At 42.9% G+C, this 15,265-nt stretch overlaps 2 protein-coding genes across 2 annotated transcripts; both read right to left on the reverse strand.

Moving 5' to 3' along the window:
- Window positions 1-115: 115 nt before the first annotated feature.
- On the reverse strand, window positions 116-5,127 carry LOC111870989 (apolipoprotein D-like). The gene is made up of 3 exons (XM_023863696.2): window positions 4,870-5,127; window positions 2,476-2,725; window positions 116-631 (listed from the first exon to the last, which is right to left on the reverse strand). The coding sequence occupies exons 1-3, from the start codon at window positions 5,110-5,112 to the stop codon at window positions 399-401; spliced, it is 726 nt and encodes a 241-aa protein (XP_023719464.1). The 5' UTR covers window positions 5,113-5,127; the 3' UTR covers window positions 116-398.
- Window positions 5,128-7,941: 2,814 nt separating this feature from the next.
- Window positions 7,942-11,019, reverse strand: LOC111870970 (apolipoprotein D-like). Its single transcript, XM_023863661.2, has 3 exons — window positions 10,861-11,019; window positions 10,035-10,284; window positions 7,942-8,295 (listed from the first exon to the last, which is right to left on the reverse strand). Exons 1-3 carry the CDS (start codon window positions 10,978-10,980, stop codon window positions 8,063-8,065), a joined length of 603 nt encoding a protein of 200 aa, XP_023719429.1. The 5' UTR covers window positions 10,981-11,019; the 3' UTR covers window positions 7,942-8,062.
- Between the last annotated feature and the right edge of the window lie 4,246 nt (window positions 11,020-15,265).

Genomic DNA, 15,265 nt, shown 5'->3' on the forward strand with positions numbered 1-15,265 from the left:
TGCAACCCTTACACCCTACAGACCTTATCTCAGTTAATGGACTCAGTTCAGAAGGGGATGGTGTAAAAACCCGAACAGTAGATAAGTAAACGAAGAAATAACAGAAGCGCAACAATTGACTCTGTTGCAGTAAGGTTTTATTAAGACTGGAGCAGGAACATACATTTATTTATCCATGCATCTCTATATATTGTGGCTAGGAAACTGAAACCATGGCGAAGGCATATCTCTTATACTTGGTCGCCGTTTTGTTCGCTAAGGGACATTGTCATGATAGTCAGGGCTTTGTAGTGGCAGCTGCACTGATAGTAAAACGGGTGATGTTTTCCCCTCTCTGCCAGAGAACTACATAAGCTCATTAAACAAGGCCATGTCAAAAAATAAAGAAACGTCGTTGTTCAACAATCGGAATTGTCGACGAAGGCCCAGTCGTCTTCAACAATATCAAAACCGCTCATCACAGACTTGAGTGTCTTGAGGACTCCTTCGTCAAGAGTCTTCGATCGGCTCCAGATCTGGTTAATGTCGTGCTTAATGAACGTGTCAATTTTCTCATCATAGCGTTCTCCGCAACCGTGAACAATGGCGTAAGTCTCGTAGTCTGTAGCGAGGATGGAGTGCTTCACAACATCTGTGGACATAACACAACAATATACGTATCGTCATGTGCCTTGAATGGAAAGTATGTGATGTGAGGCTCTCTCAGTTTCGAAGCAAGGATTATAACGCGGTATTCCGCCTCGCCTTCCTTCTCACATCCGTAGTGGTAACTTCAGCAGTAAAATTACTACGCAAAAGAGCGTTGTTGAAATGCCTTTTATCTGCTACTTTTTGTGCAACAAGGTCAACAACAGTGAATGTTAACCGGCAACAAATGAAACCAAGGCCAGTGAAACGGAGCAAAATATCTGAGAACGTACTCGGTAAATTGTGTGTTCCGTTCCATTCCATGTTTCTGTACTTGTTTCCAGGCTGAGAGGGGCAGAAACGAAATTGCTGTATTGTTACGTAGATGAAACACATAACAATACCAGAAAGGCATGATCCAATGAAGGACATGCAGGTTTCATAATCGTCCTCTCCAGTTGGTCATACCTCAATGACTTTAGTCTTTGTTTATTGTAAATAAAAATTGATTGTTGTGAATCTAACAAACAAATCTGATGAGGCATTTAAAAGCAGCATAAATTATTTTTCCCCGCGTTTTATTAAATATATATTGGGCGAAAATAAAATAAAATGTTGTGTGAACTATCTCTAACTAACAATATGTGAGGCAATAAATAAACTCAGAATCATTTCCATGGTAATTAGTCTTTAGGTTTAACCATCACAGACCGAAATTAAATTCTTCCTGGAACGCATAAGCTCAATTTTATCGAAATCTCTTGATATTTTCATAAATACAGCTTGAGGACTGATACCTATAGAACACATTCAAATATTGTCTCAAGAATTCGTCTATAATACGAAACACTGTGTTCACTGGAACATGAAACACTCGGAAATGTGTGTTTACCAGCATTTTCTCTATTGTCCTAGAAACAATGCATCCAGGATATCAGTGGGAAAGCCAGAAGGAAAGACCAAGGTATAGGTGGGTGAATAATATTAAATTGAATCTTAAGAGTAATGGGATGGAGTAGTATGGACTGGATTGATATGGCTCGGGACAGGGACATGTAGAGGGCTCTTGTGAACACGTAATTAACCTTCGGGTACCATAAAATATTGGCAAGTTCTTGAGTAGATGCATAGGGCTCAGCTCCATGAAGTTAGTTAGTCCTATAAACAAACAAGAGAGCTTGCTATAAACTGACGAAGTCCCACCTTGTATATCTGAAAATCTATTTAGTAAATCTAGAGCTCACGCTGTATAGCGACGGGTCATGGTATGGACAGCCGGTGTTCGAATCCCGACAGGTGCAAGGGATTCTTCTCTATGTCACAGAGTCCAAACCGGTTCTGGGGCCCACAGAGCCTCCTGCCCAATGGGTACCGTGAGCTCCTTCGCCGACCTAAAGCAGCCTGAGCGTGAAGCTGCTCTCATACCTCCACCTAGTGCCGAGGTCAAGAATGGTGGCGCTATACCGCCATTAATTAATTAAGCACAGGGACAACTTTACTTACTTTACTTTATTTAATTAGAAAAGTGAGGCTCTTAAATATGTTAGAAAGAAAAGTTGTCCCTGCACTTCATGAAGACGTATGGGGAGAGTGGAAGGATAGCTCCACTTTACTTGACCTCGGCAGTAGTTAAAGTTGAGTAGTTAGCTTCACGCTCCGACCACTTTCGTCCAGGTCAACATCCCCCGGTACCCACTGCATAGGAGACTCTTTGGGCCCGGGACCCGATCTGGATGCTGTGAAGAAGAGATAACCTGGTTCCCTGCCGGGAATCGAACTCCGATTCCTCGAACATCCAGCCATTCTTTGTTGATTGTGATTTTGAAGTCATCACGTGTAATCACTCACTGTGCCACTTGTCATCTTCTGGGAATCTGAAAGCCACTGAACTGACGGACGCGAGCCCTGGTTTGAAGGCCTGGCCTCTTCCTTCTACGTGGTGCTCGGTGCCGTCCGCCGTCTTAAAAGTTATGTCGAAATGTGTTTTGGTCACATTTTCCACAGTCTCAGCCGTGAAGTGAATCTTGTCGCATTTCAGTTCCTCGGAGTGAAGTTCGGGTCTGAATACGTTGGCCACGGAGTACCAGTCGCCTGAGAACTGCAAACACAGAAGGCAATGCTAAGCCACAGACGTGTCATATCCAGAGGCTACGTTCCTTCTCATTGCCCGCTGGTTAAGAGAGTTCCAGAGCCGTGGAGAAGAGAAGAATTCCTCAGGACTTCCGGCCCTTAATGCGTCAAGAATGATGCCCTACACCTTTCACTTAATTTCTAGGAGTAAATTAAGAGGAGATCGAACTCGGGTAATGCTTGCTACCATTCAGTCCAGGACCTTTGTCTTCCCGTTTGCTGGCTAAAAACATAAAAATTAGAATATACAAAATTATAATTTTGCCTGTGGTCCTGTATGGGTGTGAAATCTGGTCTCTGATATTATGCGAAGAATATAAATTGAGGGTGTTTAAGAAAAGGGCGCTGAGGAGAATATTTGGACCGAAGAGAGATGAAGTGGCAGGAGGTTGGAGAAAACTGCATAATGAGGAGGTTCATAACGTGTACTCTTCTCCAAGTATAAGTAGAATGATCAAGTCAAAGACGGATGAGATGGTCAGGACTTGTAGTACGAATAGGAGCGAAGAGGAATACATATATGATATTGGTGGGAGGGCCAGAAGGGAAGGGACCACTATGAAGACCAAGGCGTAAGTGGGTGGACAATATTAGAATGTGTCTTAAAGACATAGAATGGGATGTATGTACTGGATTGATCTGGCTGAGGATATGGACCGGTGGAAGGCTCTGGTGAACAGAGTAATGAACCTTCGGGTTCCATAAAATGTTAGGAAATTCTTCAGTAGCTGCACAACTGGCGGCTTCTCAAGAAGGGCTCAGCTACATTAAGTCAGTTAGGTTTGTTATTAGTTCGTAAAGGGAGGGAACTGGGATGATGGGTGCAGACAAGGGTGTAAAATCGAAGTGGATTTCGCGAAAACTGTGAAGCTGAATAGACAACTCCAGAACTGACCAACTAGTCGCACGCGGGCAGCCTCGGCTCGCCAATTGGTTTCACATGACCCACTAGTATATTTCCGTTTCGCAAAACACATGTTAAGGCTTTTCTGTATTTTTCTTAAACCGGAGTAGAATCTTGTTAAAACAGCTTTGCAGAAAATGCTGATTTTGGTATGCAAAAATATTCGTTTTTTTAAATATTTGTGAGGACCCGTTGCTAGTTGATTATACAAGCACAGAGAGGGGAAGTTCTATGTATTCAACGAGATCCTGGTATAGTGGTATCGCTGTGCACCTGGTGCTAACAGTAAAATGAAGTAACTCTCGCGACAAAGACCTGCGCCACGGTCTGATGGTGAAGTACCCACAGCGATATTTTAGGCACACTGGGCATGACATGACATAAAAACGTAGAAGATAAAATTGTCCAAATGCTTAATTAATTAAGCACCAAGCCGTGAAGACATGTGATGAAGTGGAAGTAGCTCCTCCATTCTCGGCCACGGCACTACATGAGGTAAATTATCAGCTTCACTGCACGGCCGCTTTACCCCCGGGGAAATCGTTTCCTGTACCCACTGGATAGAAGGTCCGGTGGGCCCCAAGACCGGCTTGGACGGTGTGGAGAAGAGTAAACCCGTGCTGTGAATCAAACCCCGGACTTTCAGCCCGTTGCCTGTCGCCATGCCGACTGAGGTTTCCCGACTCCATTACTTCAAAATAAATATTTTAGCTCTGCGAATTCAGTTCTTACCCGTGTGCTGGTGTTTCACAGATCTGATCCTTACATGGCAGACATTTACAGCGGTATATTTGCAAAAAAAAAAAAAATTGTGCGCTCTCTCTGTTGTTTGTTTGATGATCGACAGTCGTGGCCTACTCGACAGAACTGACCCAGGATCATATTTAGTGGGAATCTTTGGTATTGGAGATATCGACCTTCGTTTTATAAAGCACAGAGCAGATCATGTTAGTATACCAAGAATTTATGTACAACGGACTTAGCAGAAGTAAGGTGTGGCGCTGTGGTCAGTTCGACTAGCTCTGAACAGGATTAAGTACTTTTACAAACCTTCACAATTTCGAAACTTCTTTGCTATTACCATCGGCTCAGTGTGAACTGGGCTTCTAGTTGCTCCATTCAGTGCCTTATAAGGTTTACATTCGCTTCTGAAGCAGACAAGCGAAATGTATTTGCAAAACACTTTGAAATGTCGACGAGGGTGTTACCTTCTGCTCGTCGAAAGGGTACTTCCCGAATATCGGCAGACAGCGGGGGGCGTGGAGGTGGTGCCCAGACACCAGTCCACAGCAGAAGAGCACAGCAACTACACACAGCAACTTCAGCATCTTGACGAGAGATAGCTTCTCCTCCGGGTAGCGCCATAATTTGTACCCTGAGCACAGTCTAATTGCAGGCAACACATGACAAGTGGCTGTTTCTTCAAGCCTGACCGTTCTCACGGGAGTCATCGCGTGACAAGCGTTTTCTTTCCAGCCACCAGGAACTAATGAATTCAATTACAGGTAAGGATACACTGGGATTCACCCATTCATTATACATAAATTATTGTCGGTTCCAAACAACACATTTATCTTATGGCGCAACTCTTTCTAGTGGCCTTGATTATTAAATTTATGTTACACATCAGATAAACAGACTTTCATATTCACTAGCACAATTCCCCTAAGTATTAAGATCTAAAAGTTTGTGACGATGGTACATTGGTACAAATATTATGTTTTTGGCTATTAGACATCGTTTTGTCTCTATCTAAAAACCGTCCTGTTTATTTTTCAAAACACAACGTTTCGGAGACTGGATTGTCTCCATCTTCAGGTAAAACCTACTCAGTTGGGTCCAATCGATAGAGCTAGTCCCTATCACCCGGAGCTAGCTCTATCGATTGGGCCCAACTGAGTAGGTTTCACCTGCAGATGAAGACAGAATCCAGTCTCCGAAACGATGTTTTGAAAAATAAACAGGACGGTTTTTAGATAAAGACAAAACGATGGATAATAGCCAAAAACATAATATTTGTACCCCTAATTACTGTTTCGGCTGTGAACTGAACTCTCATCCTTACACAGATAAACACAATTTGACTCCTGAATTCTGTAACAGCAATTCTGGGAAATCTTACCTGAACACAGGGGAAGAAAGAATTTTCAGCTAATGGTGTCTTTCAGACAAACCGAATGCGATTATTCTGATAGCCTGGAGATAAATATAAATCTGTGTTGTTATGGTAAAATCAGTTTCGTAAAAAATTGGCCAAACTGAAATAAATGTATCATAGGCCACTCCTTACTAAAGGGATAAGACGAAACCTAGGCTATGTCTCTAAACACAACACCGTTTATTCGGCGCCACAATGAAACGCTGAGATAAACACATGCTGCATGAACATCCGAAGTTGTTTCTTCTCCTGGAACGTGACAGTTCGTGACTTACCCTTATTTTGCGTAATACCATGGAAATTTCGATTTACAGAACCGAATTCCGGGATCTGTTGAAAACCCAAATGCCACTCTGGGAGTTACATTTCGTCCTATCTTAATTTACCTCCGAGAACAAGGGCTATTGGTGCCACCACGTCTGTGTGTGCGTGTGTCATGATAATTTACGAAATATTTTAATAATTTTAAGTAAAATTCTTATCCTACTCTAATTCGGTATAGAGCCTGGCTACGGGCTGAATGACCGAGAGGTCGGAGTTCAAGTCCCAGTCTGGTCAAAAATTTTCCCTTCTCCGCGTCGTTTACACCGGCTCTGCAGCCCACTCAGCCTCCTATCCAACGAGACTGGGGGTAAAGCGTCCGGGGCGTGAAGCTGACCACTCAACTCCAATTACTGGCGAGGTCAAGAAAATGTGGATCTATACATCCATTACCCCATACGCCTTCATAGCGTAGTGCTTAATTAGTTAAGCACATGGACAGCTTTACCTGTTAGTCTGTTAGTACCTGCTCACGCTGGTTCTTCGCTAGAGGATTTTCTTCTTCTTTCTTCTGCCCTGAAGATGGAGGCGATACGTTCCTCCGAAACGTCGGTTAACACAATATTTACACGGCGACACATCCCAGAAGACTGCTTTCTTCATAGTCACCGCCGTGAATACCTCAAATCTTACATAACTTTACCTTGTTCATTGTTTAAGGACGCTGATAGTAGCTCAGATCATAAAAATACTGAATTGGAAAGTGCGAGCATGTGAAAAGAAGCGATAGATGTCTACTTTGAGGTAATATCCCGGAATTTTCCTAGTGGAACTGATGAAAACCACGGAAAGCAAAAAGTCAGGGTAATCGGAGTCCACGTCGAAATTCTATTCTGGCACTCCCGAACTGAAGTCTGAAGTGTTACGCTTGAGACAACATCGTAGACCCTGTGACGGGCCATTAGGGGCCTAGTAGAAATACTAGAGGACTATCTGAGGAAAACGCAGTGAATTGGCCAACGTCGTGTTGGATCGCATATGGAAAAAGCAAACAGGTTAATCGATATTTCAGCTGTACGATCCAGTCTGGCCGGTATAATTACTTTCGGCAAACAAGTGGAGCCGCTTACTCCAATCATTGCTGACACAGGAACAATAACGGCTGTCAGAACTGTGGTGAGCTGCCATGAACTGGACTCACTGAGTGGTGAGCACACGTCTCTGCTGATCCACACATTATACACGTATCGGCAGGAAAATGATGACACATGAAAGACTGATCTAAGCCTCTACCACCCCCTCTACTCTGAATATCATGACATGACAGGATGACTAATGAATAGATTCTTAGGTTGGATAATTAATGATGACTATATAGCGCCCATGATGGGATGATTAATGAATATGTATCAGTTGGTGAAATGATAATTGGCAGGGGAAACTGAAGTAAGCTGAGAAAACCCGCTCCAGTGCCTCTTTGTCTACCATAAATCCTACATAATCTGACGGGATCCAACCCGGTCCGGCGAGATGTGGGGTCGGAAACAGTGAATACTGAATTCCGAAAGATGCGGAAGGAAGAGGCCATGATCCAATTTAAGGTATTATTCAGGCACTCCTCCGGAGGGAATTATAAGTTGATGGATTGGATATGATTTGGAAGGAAGGGAAGATGGAGTGATAGAACTAATATCCCGGTATTCCTCCGAAGGTACTGAGGAAAATCACGAAAAGTCTGGGTCAGGATAGCTGGTGTCTTGAGTCAGGTTCGAACTGAGCACCCCAGGAATTGGAATCTAAAGCGTCACCTCTATGCCAGACAGTACGGCGTCATTTTGAAGTTAAATAACAAACAAACGAATAATGCCAGATATATACTTTATTTGACTGAGGTTATATACATACTGATTTGTGTTGGGACTGTAACACAGTGACGGGACAATCAGGACAGCTGTCTGCAGCGCGGTTCAAAGCAGAAGCCTCTAGCAGGAATCATTGGCAATGTCTTCCCAGTCAGTGTCAGCAATGTCCAAGCTGCTCATCAAGGACTTGAGGGTCTTCAGAAGTCCCTCGTCTATGATTTTGGTTCGACTCCAGATTTGGTCAATTACTAGCTTGTCGAATACGTCGGTTTTCTCCTCATACATTTCTTTGCATCCATGCACCAAGGCGTACGAGTCGTAGTCAGTCGCGATAACACTGTGCCCAAAAACACCTGCAACAAAACGTCTGCGGTAAGCGAAACGAGGCATAGCAAACACAAAAAACCAGTGTGAATCCACGTAAATTATTCCATTACACGTAAATAAACCTTAAAATTAGGAAATATTATATAAATTCTATGGAAGTAATTCATTTCTTAATAAATCACGTAATCTAATATTGCTCTAACACTTGGTGAGAGTGGTGCCACTGTCTATATCTATATAACAGTGATATGGCCTTATTGAGAGTTCCCAGTAGAGCAGCGGGGCGTACCACTTGTCGGTCTTTCATGAAAGCGCGGTAAACATATGGCGTTGCTAACGTTGATTGTTTGGGATGTTTAATATATATAGTGTCTTATTTACACTTATTGTTTTAACTGAAGTGCAATTACATCCCATTGCCTTACATTACACTGGATACTGAGAAACGTCCGGCTCCCGAATACTCGGTGACAGTATGCACTCGTATTTAAATGTGTTTCTTGTTAAATGCTTAAGTTTAAAATTCAGTAGTATCTAAATGGCCTACTGAGGACATTATACTATGATTACAGTTCCGTCAGAAGTCTCTTGCCACGACACAGTGGCACTAGGTGGCCAAATAGCAGCCTTCATAACTAGCCAACGAACTGACTGGCCACTTTCCTGCTCGCAGCGATACCTCCCAACTCACTATATTACAGAATGCAAAGACACTGTGAATAAAGTACAGTGTCCAATGGGGAAGGAAGCAGTTGTGGCTAACTTCATGGAGCTGAGCCCTTCTTGAGAAGCCGCCAGTTTTGCACCTACTCAAGAAAGTCTCAACATTTCATGAAACCTGAAGGTTCATTACCATGCTCACAAAAGCCCGCTATTGCTCTCTAACAAGAGGCAAATCAATCCAGTCCATAACAAACCATTGCATTTCTCAAAGATCCATTTTAATATCATCCACCCACCTACGTCTTGGTTTCCCTAATGATCTCTTTCCTTTTGGCTTTCCTACCAATATCCTATATGCATTCATTTTCTCCCCCATTCGTGTCACATTCCCTGCCCACTACCATCAGCGAAGCCCAGCAAGTGATGTGTTCCATTTAATTTCAGTCCCATATGACTTTCTTGGACCTTCCTAACGGCATATTCTAGAACAAAGTTTAAAAGCAATGGCGATAAAGCAGCTCCTTGTTTCAGACCATTTAGGATAGGAAAATTATCGGACACGTGTTTATCAATATTGACTTTACTATACGTTTCGTTTAAACACATTTTAATCGACCTAACTAGTTTCATGGGTACCCCCAAACTCTATGAGAATATTGTACAATACTTCCCTCCTAACTGAATCATAGGCTTTCTTGAAGTCTACGAATAGCTGATGTACTGTCCTATTGTACTCCCAGTTTTCTCCAGTATCTGACGAATGTAAAAAAGATCTAATCAGTAGTTGATCTGTTATGTCTAAACCCACACTGATGATCCCCCGTAATTTCATCTATATATGTACTTAATCTCGAGAGAAGAATGTTGGATAAAATTTTGATAGCAGTGATATCCCCCGATAATTACTACGGTCGGTTTTATCGCCCTTTTTGTGAACTGGTACTCTCCGTCCATTGATCAGGCAATTGCTAACAAAATCTGCGATAAACACGATTCAGACCGGCTGGTCTCCAGACCGACATTCCAAACGGAACCTCCCTAATACGAACTAGGCGCGCGGAGGAATACGATGTAAGTGAGACAAAGCTAACAGTACGCTCACCGTGCCACTTGTTGTGGTCCGAGGACTTCCAAGTCATAACAGTGGATGAGGCGAAATGTGGCATGATGGCCTGTCCTTTGCCCTCGAAAATCTTCTCGGAGCCGTCGTCCAGCTTGGTATGTACTTCGATGTGTATGCGCGTGAGGTTGCCTACCTCCTCGGCTGAGTAGTGCAGCTTCTCACAGGTCACTTTCCCAAGGAACTTCATGGGACGCAAAACTTTGGACACAACGTACCAATCGCCGGACAACTGAAATCATTCACCAGGCATCACGTCGTATAACTTCCACTTACAACATAGAATAAGACAGGCCTATACACGCACACGCATACACACACACACACACACACACACACACACACATATATATATATATATATATACATACATACAAAAGAATGAAAATTTTATATTCCAAAATATGGGCGTAGCCTGAGGAGGTTCATAATTTGTACTCTTCACCAGATATTATTAGAATAATCAAATTAAGGAGGATTAGATGGGCAGGGCATGTAGTGTGCGTGGGAGGGACGAGAATTTTATATAAGATTCCGGTAGAGAATCCTCAAGGGAAGGGACAGCCAGTCCAATATGTCTTAAAGAATGTCCAAATAATTTGTCTTCTCCGATTTAACTCTGAACAGGTACCGGAACGAGGGTGGGTTGAAGGGTTTTGTTGCATGCACCGTTCGGCGCAGAGGGTAAGCTAACGCTGCACAACTCCAAACACACATGGGTTCCTGTGCCAATCACAGTGCAAGCAGGCGTCGTCCCAGTGTGATCCACTAACCCTCAAGGTACTAAAATGCGCTGTGCTGGCCATACCTTCTGCTCGTCGAAGGGGTACTTCCCGAACATAGGCAGACAGCGGGGGATGTGGAAGTGGTGCCCAGACACCAGTCCACAGCAGAAGAGCATAGCAACTACACACAGCAACTTCAGCATCTTGACGAGGGATGGCTTCTCGTCCGGGTAGCGCCAACTTTTGTACCCTGAGCACAGCCTAATTACAGGCAATAAGCACGGAAGATGGCGCTTCCTGAAGCCTGACGGAGAGCAAAGCGCGTGACACTGCCAAAATGTATTATCCTGTCACGTGCAAAATGGAGGACGTCACAAGAAGAAGACTCTCCACAGTTTCTTGCTCCAGGTTGCATCTGTGAAAATGGCGAATGTGTAATGTCAAAACAGATCCTGTCGAATATACTTCGTGTGTGCGATTTTCTTTGCTACCGAACTACACAGCCTTTCTTTTTGTTTCCTTTCCTTACGTTCATCAATGAAGGTAAGATGACACATGAATGTTGAATACGAAAATATCTGGAAGGAAGCGACCGTAGTATAGTCGAGGTACTGCTCGAATATTTGTCTGATATCGCGATAGAGATTCGAACCGAGTATCTCCAGAACATGAGTCTACCAGACCGGACGGTAACAAAATGGAATACGTCAGAATCTAGAGGCCGATAACGTAGGTGAGAAAATTACCGAGTGTCGGAAATAAGAAGGGAACCATGTGACCAAAATGAGCGAAACAGACTGCTGATGCTAACATGGAATTACATAAGCTTACCGGAAGAAAACCAAAGAGACGATGGAAAGAGAATTTAGAATCCGGGGAGATGAAAAAAGCAATTGATTGAGCAGTTGAAGAATCATATTAATTTACTATTTACTTAATTCCCTGGTTCAGGTTCAATTCCAGGCATCATTAGGAGGGATATTGGGTTTTCGAACTTTATCCATAGTCCTGGTTTAAGATAACTAAGAAAAACACGACGTTTCGGAAACTGGATATTTCCGTCATCAGGTGGGGGACCCAACAGAATATGTGTTTTACCTCACCTGAGGACGGAAACAGATCCAGTTTCCGAAACGTCGTGTTTTTCTTAGTTATCTTAAAAACCAGGACGATGGATAAAGTCCGAAACCCCATTTTTTCTCTATGTGTTATACACCATCGTCAGAATCCTATAGTAATCATTAGGAGGCTTTGCCTTAGCTCAGAATTCCCACTGCGGCGGTTGGGTTCGATTCCAGGTCAGGTCATGTGAGATTCGTCGTTTAAAAAGAGGCACTGGGGAGCGGAGTTCCTTTCTGAGTACATCGGTTTCCCGAACCAATTCTCTTTCCATCAACTGCTCCACGCTCATTAATGATCTGCCGTTTGATGGCGTGTGGGACGGGCGGCCGAGATGCAACGTGTCAGCAGGTTACGCAAGCGGTTCTTTCCCGAAGAAGTAATTTAGCCTGCACTGCGCGATGTAATCTCCATTGTCTTTCAAGTCTCCGTGCCAGAACAAGCATAAGCTTATGTAACATTTTGACACCAAGCATTATTAAGAGACTGAGATGACTTGGTCAAGGTCCTTGCGTGATGCAGCATTTCTTAAAAGAATCCCCCAGTTCAAACGCGCGGAGGCAGTGCATGAGAACCGATCCGCGACCTGTTTCATGTGCGCGTGGTCCGTGTTCCAGCCCTAGGGTCCCTTCTCCGTCGGTATGCTGTCTATGCTAAGGGCTGGACGATGGAGGAATCGAGGAATCTTTTCAATTGTTTCAAACAGTCACCAGAAAAAAAAGCATCTTGACACCTGCTCTTCTAAAGCGTACGTCATTTTAACAGTAAAGTAAACCCTCGCTAATCCGCTTACAGTTAATCTGGATGTCGGATAATCCCGATAAAAATGTGAAAAATGAAAAATTCTGTTATACTTTAAAAGATACATGGCATTTATGAAGGCAGATAAGTCACTTTTCTGCTCAGACAAAACTTTACGGTTTCTTCAAACCTGCATTATTACGTTCAAAAATAAGTACAACTTCTGAGTCTTCTATCGATGAGTAAATATATTTTCTTTTATAATTTCTAAATAAAGGATCTACAATGATATTTTATGTTTGTTTTAATCAGAAACACTTAAATCATTAAATTTTCCATTTATTTGTGTTCTAACTTCTTTTCTTTTTGTCTGTCAGGGCTATCTTTTGCTTCACTAATCCGGATTATCGCTTAACCCGCATGACCAGTCCCGTCCTAATTATTCCGGATTAGCGAGGGTTTGCTGTATTATTTTCTGATATTTGCAGCAGTGTATTCTTGTAGAAGTACAGGGTTTGGGGGGGGGGGGAAACTCAGCATCACCATCTGTAGAGATGAACATATTCATCACGGTCACCGCTGTCAGAGCCTCATACACAACATGCACCCATTTCCACACAGGGACAGCAAAGTCATCTTCACGGTTATGGCCGGAAAGCGCTGAACGTGAAGCAAGGAACCGCGTTACAATTGGCTACCTTGTGTAAGCATTTCGAGGGGAAACTCTAGCACCAACTTCTTGTCATGATCAAGACATCCTTGTCTAAGTTGACGTCAAAATAAAAACACATCCTTTTCACAGAAAGAAATATTTTACAAAATTACATTAAAATTGTTACCAATTTTCTGTTATCTAACTCACGTTCTGGATTGTTTTCTCCTGGCCGGGCTTCGTGGTGTGTCCTTTACGGCACTCAGAAGGACGGAGTTCAAAACCGTGGGAAATGAAATGCCTCCGCTCGCAGGTTTCTTAAGGAATGAGTATTCGCAGCAGGGCTCCTTGTAGTGTCTGATTGTCAACAAAGGAGATGATTAAAAAAATTAGTATCGAAAGAGACTGTAAACTATGAGCCTAAAAGGCAGATAAACAAGGAGTTGTGGCTTACTTTATGTTACTATCAATAAATTCACAATCTGATACTTAGGAAATCCACATGGAAGAGCTAGTAATAAACTCTGCTGTCGCAGTAGAGGTCAAAACGGGCATCTTTGGAAATCTGATGACCAAAACAAATTTACTATTTGCTCTTTGCCACTGACTAACAGAACAGAAACGTCACAAACCCGGAAAATGGACAACTTGTCAATTTAATGCAGTACAGAAATTCACACCTCATTTCTTTGAGAATTCATTTTAATATTGTCCTCACACAGATCGTATAAGCTGTCTCTCGTCTTAAGTTTTCCAACGAGACTCTGTATGCATTTCTCAGCTCCTCCATACGTTCAGCATGCCTTGGCCATCATCTGTTTCTGGACTAAGCACTCCTAAGCAACTCTGATGAAGAGAATAATTTATCACGTGCGTCGCTAGGCGTCCAGGTCTCTCAGGCAAGTTATAAACACTGGGAACGGGCCAAGCCTTACAGCAGAGCTGCATCAAGTTCTTTAATTGCGTAGTCTTAATCTCTGTCTCTTCAACATATTCGCACTTCAAGCAAAAAGTTCTTCGTAGAAATGTATTTGTAAAGATATGCACGAGGGAATCAATCATTAGCCTCATGAGGATAACTGAGGACCTACTTGAAAGGAAAAGTAGCGGCTCCGGTCTAGAAAACCGAAAGTAACGGCCGTGGGGATCCCTTGCGCTGACCACGCGAAACCATCTGTCTACTAAAGTTGGAACTAATTTGGCCGACAAGTGGCGGTCGCTCGGTCGGTATAGTTCGCTTGCGGACTACAGGCCACGGAATTTGTTTTTTGTTTTGGTCAAATACATGCCTCACCTTGCATACGCACGCTTCTACATACATGCCTACCTTGTATAGTCCATATTGATGTATGAAGTTTGTGATTTCATGTATTAAATATGGATAATGGAAAAAAAAAGATCCTGATCCTTACTCCATCTCTCCGTAAATCACATAACAATACAGAGACACCGCTTCAACAGACATGACTATTTTTTTCTTCTCTGTTCTTACATGAAGCACTCCAAACGAAACCCAGCCTTTCTGTCTTAATGCTTCATTAAGTGACTGCTCCATTTCGCATTTCTTCACTCTTAAAGACTACAGCCCGAATCTTTACATAAAACCAAACGTCCAGAGTATCGAATCTCATTTATGCAACTAAGAGTGCGGTATTTTGGACGAGAGAGCTCGATGTTTCGCAGGAATATATCACCTCCATCTTCACCATCCAATTGTAATCCAATCATATAATCTATCAGAAGCAGGCGTTCAGCTGAATTTTGTCTTAGCTTAAACTTCGACCCTGAAGACGGAGGTGATATTTTCCTACGAAACATCGGGTTCTCTCAGCACAATCTGTATTCCCTCTAGAGATATTCCTCCATACGGAAACCAATATTATTGATGAAAAAAATAGAAATACCGTGATAATAACTGCAAAGTATGGTTCACTGCCACTTCGGTAGCGATAACCTAATTTTAGCTGACGTCAAGT

The sequence above is a fragment of the Cryptotermes secundus genome, unplaced genomic scaffold (assembly GCF_002891405.2).
Source record: "Cryptotermes secundus unplaced genomic scaffold, Csec_1.0 scaffold1044, whole genome shotgun sequence".
Lineage (NCBI taxonomy): Eukaryota > Metazoa > Arthropoda > Insecta > Blattodea > Kalotermitidae > Cryptotermes > Cryptotermes secundus.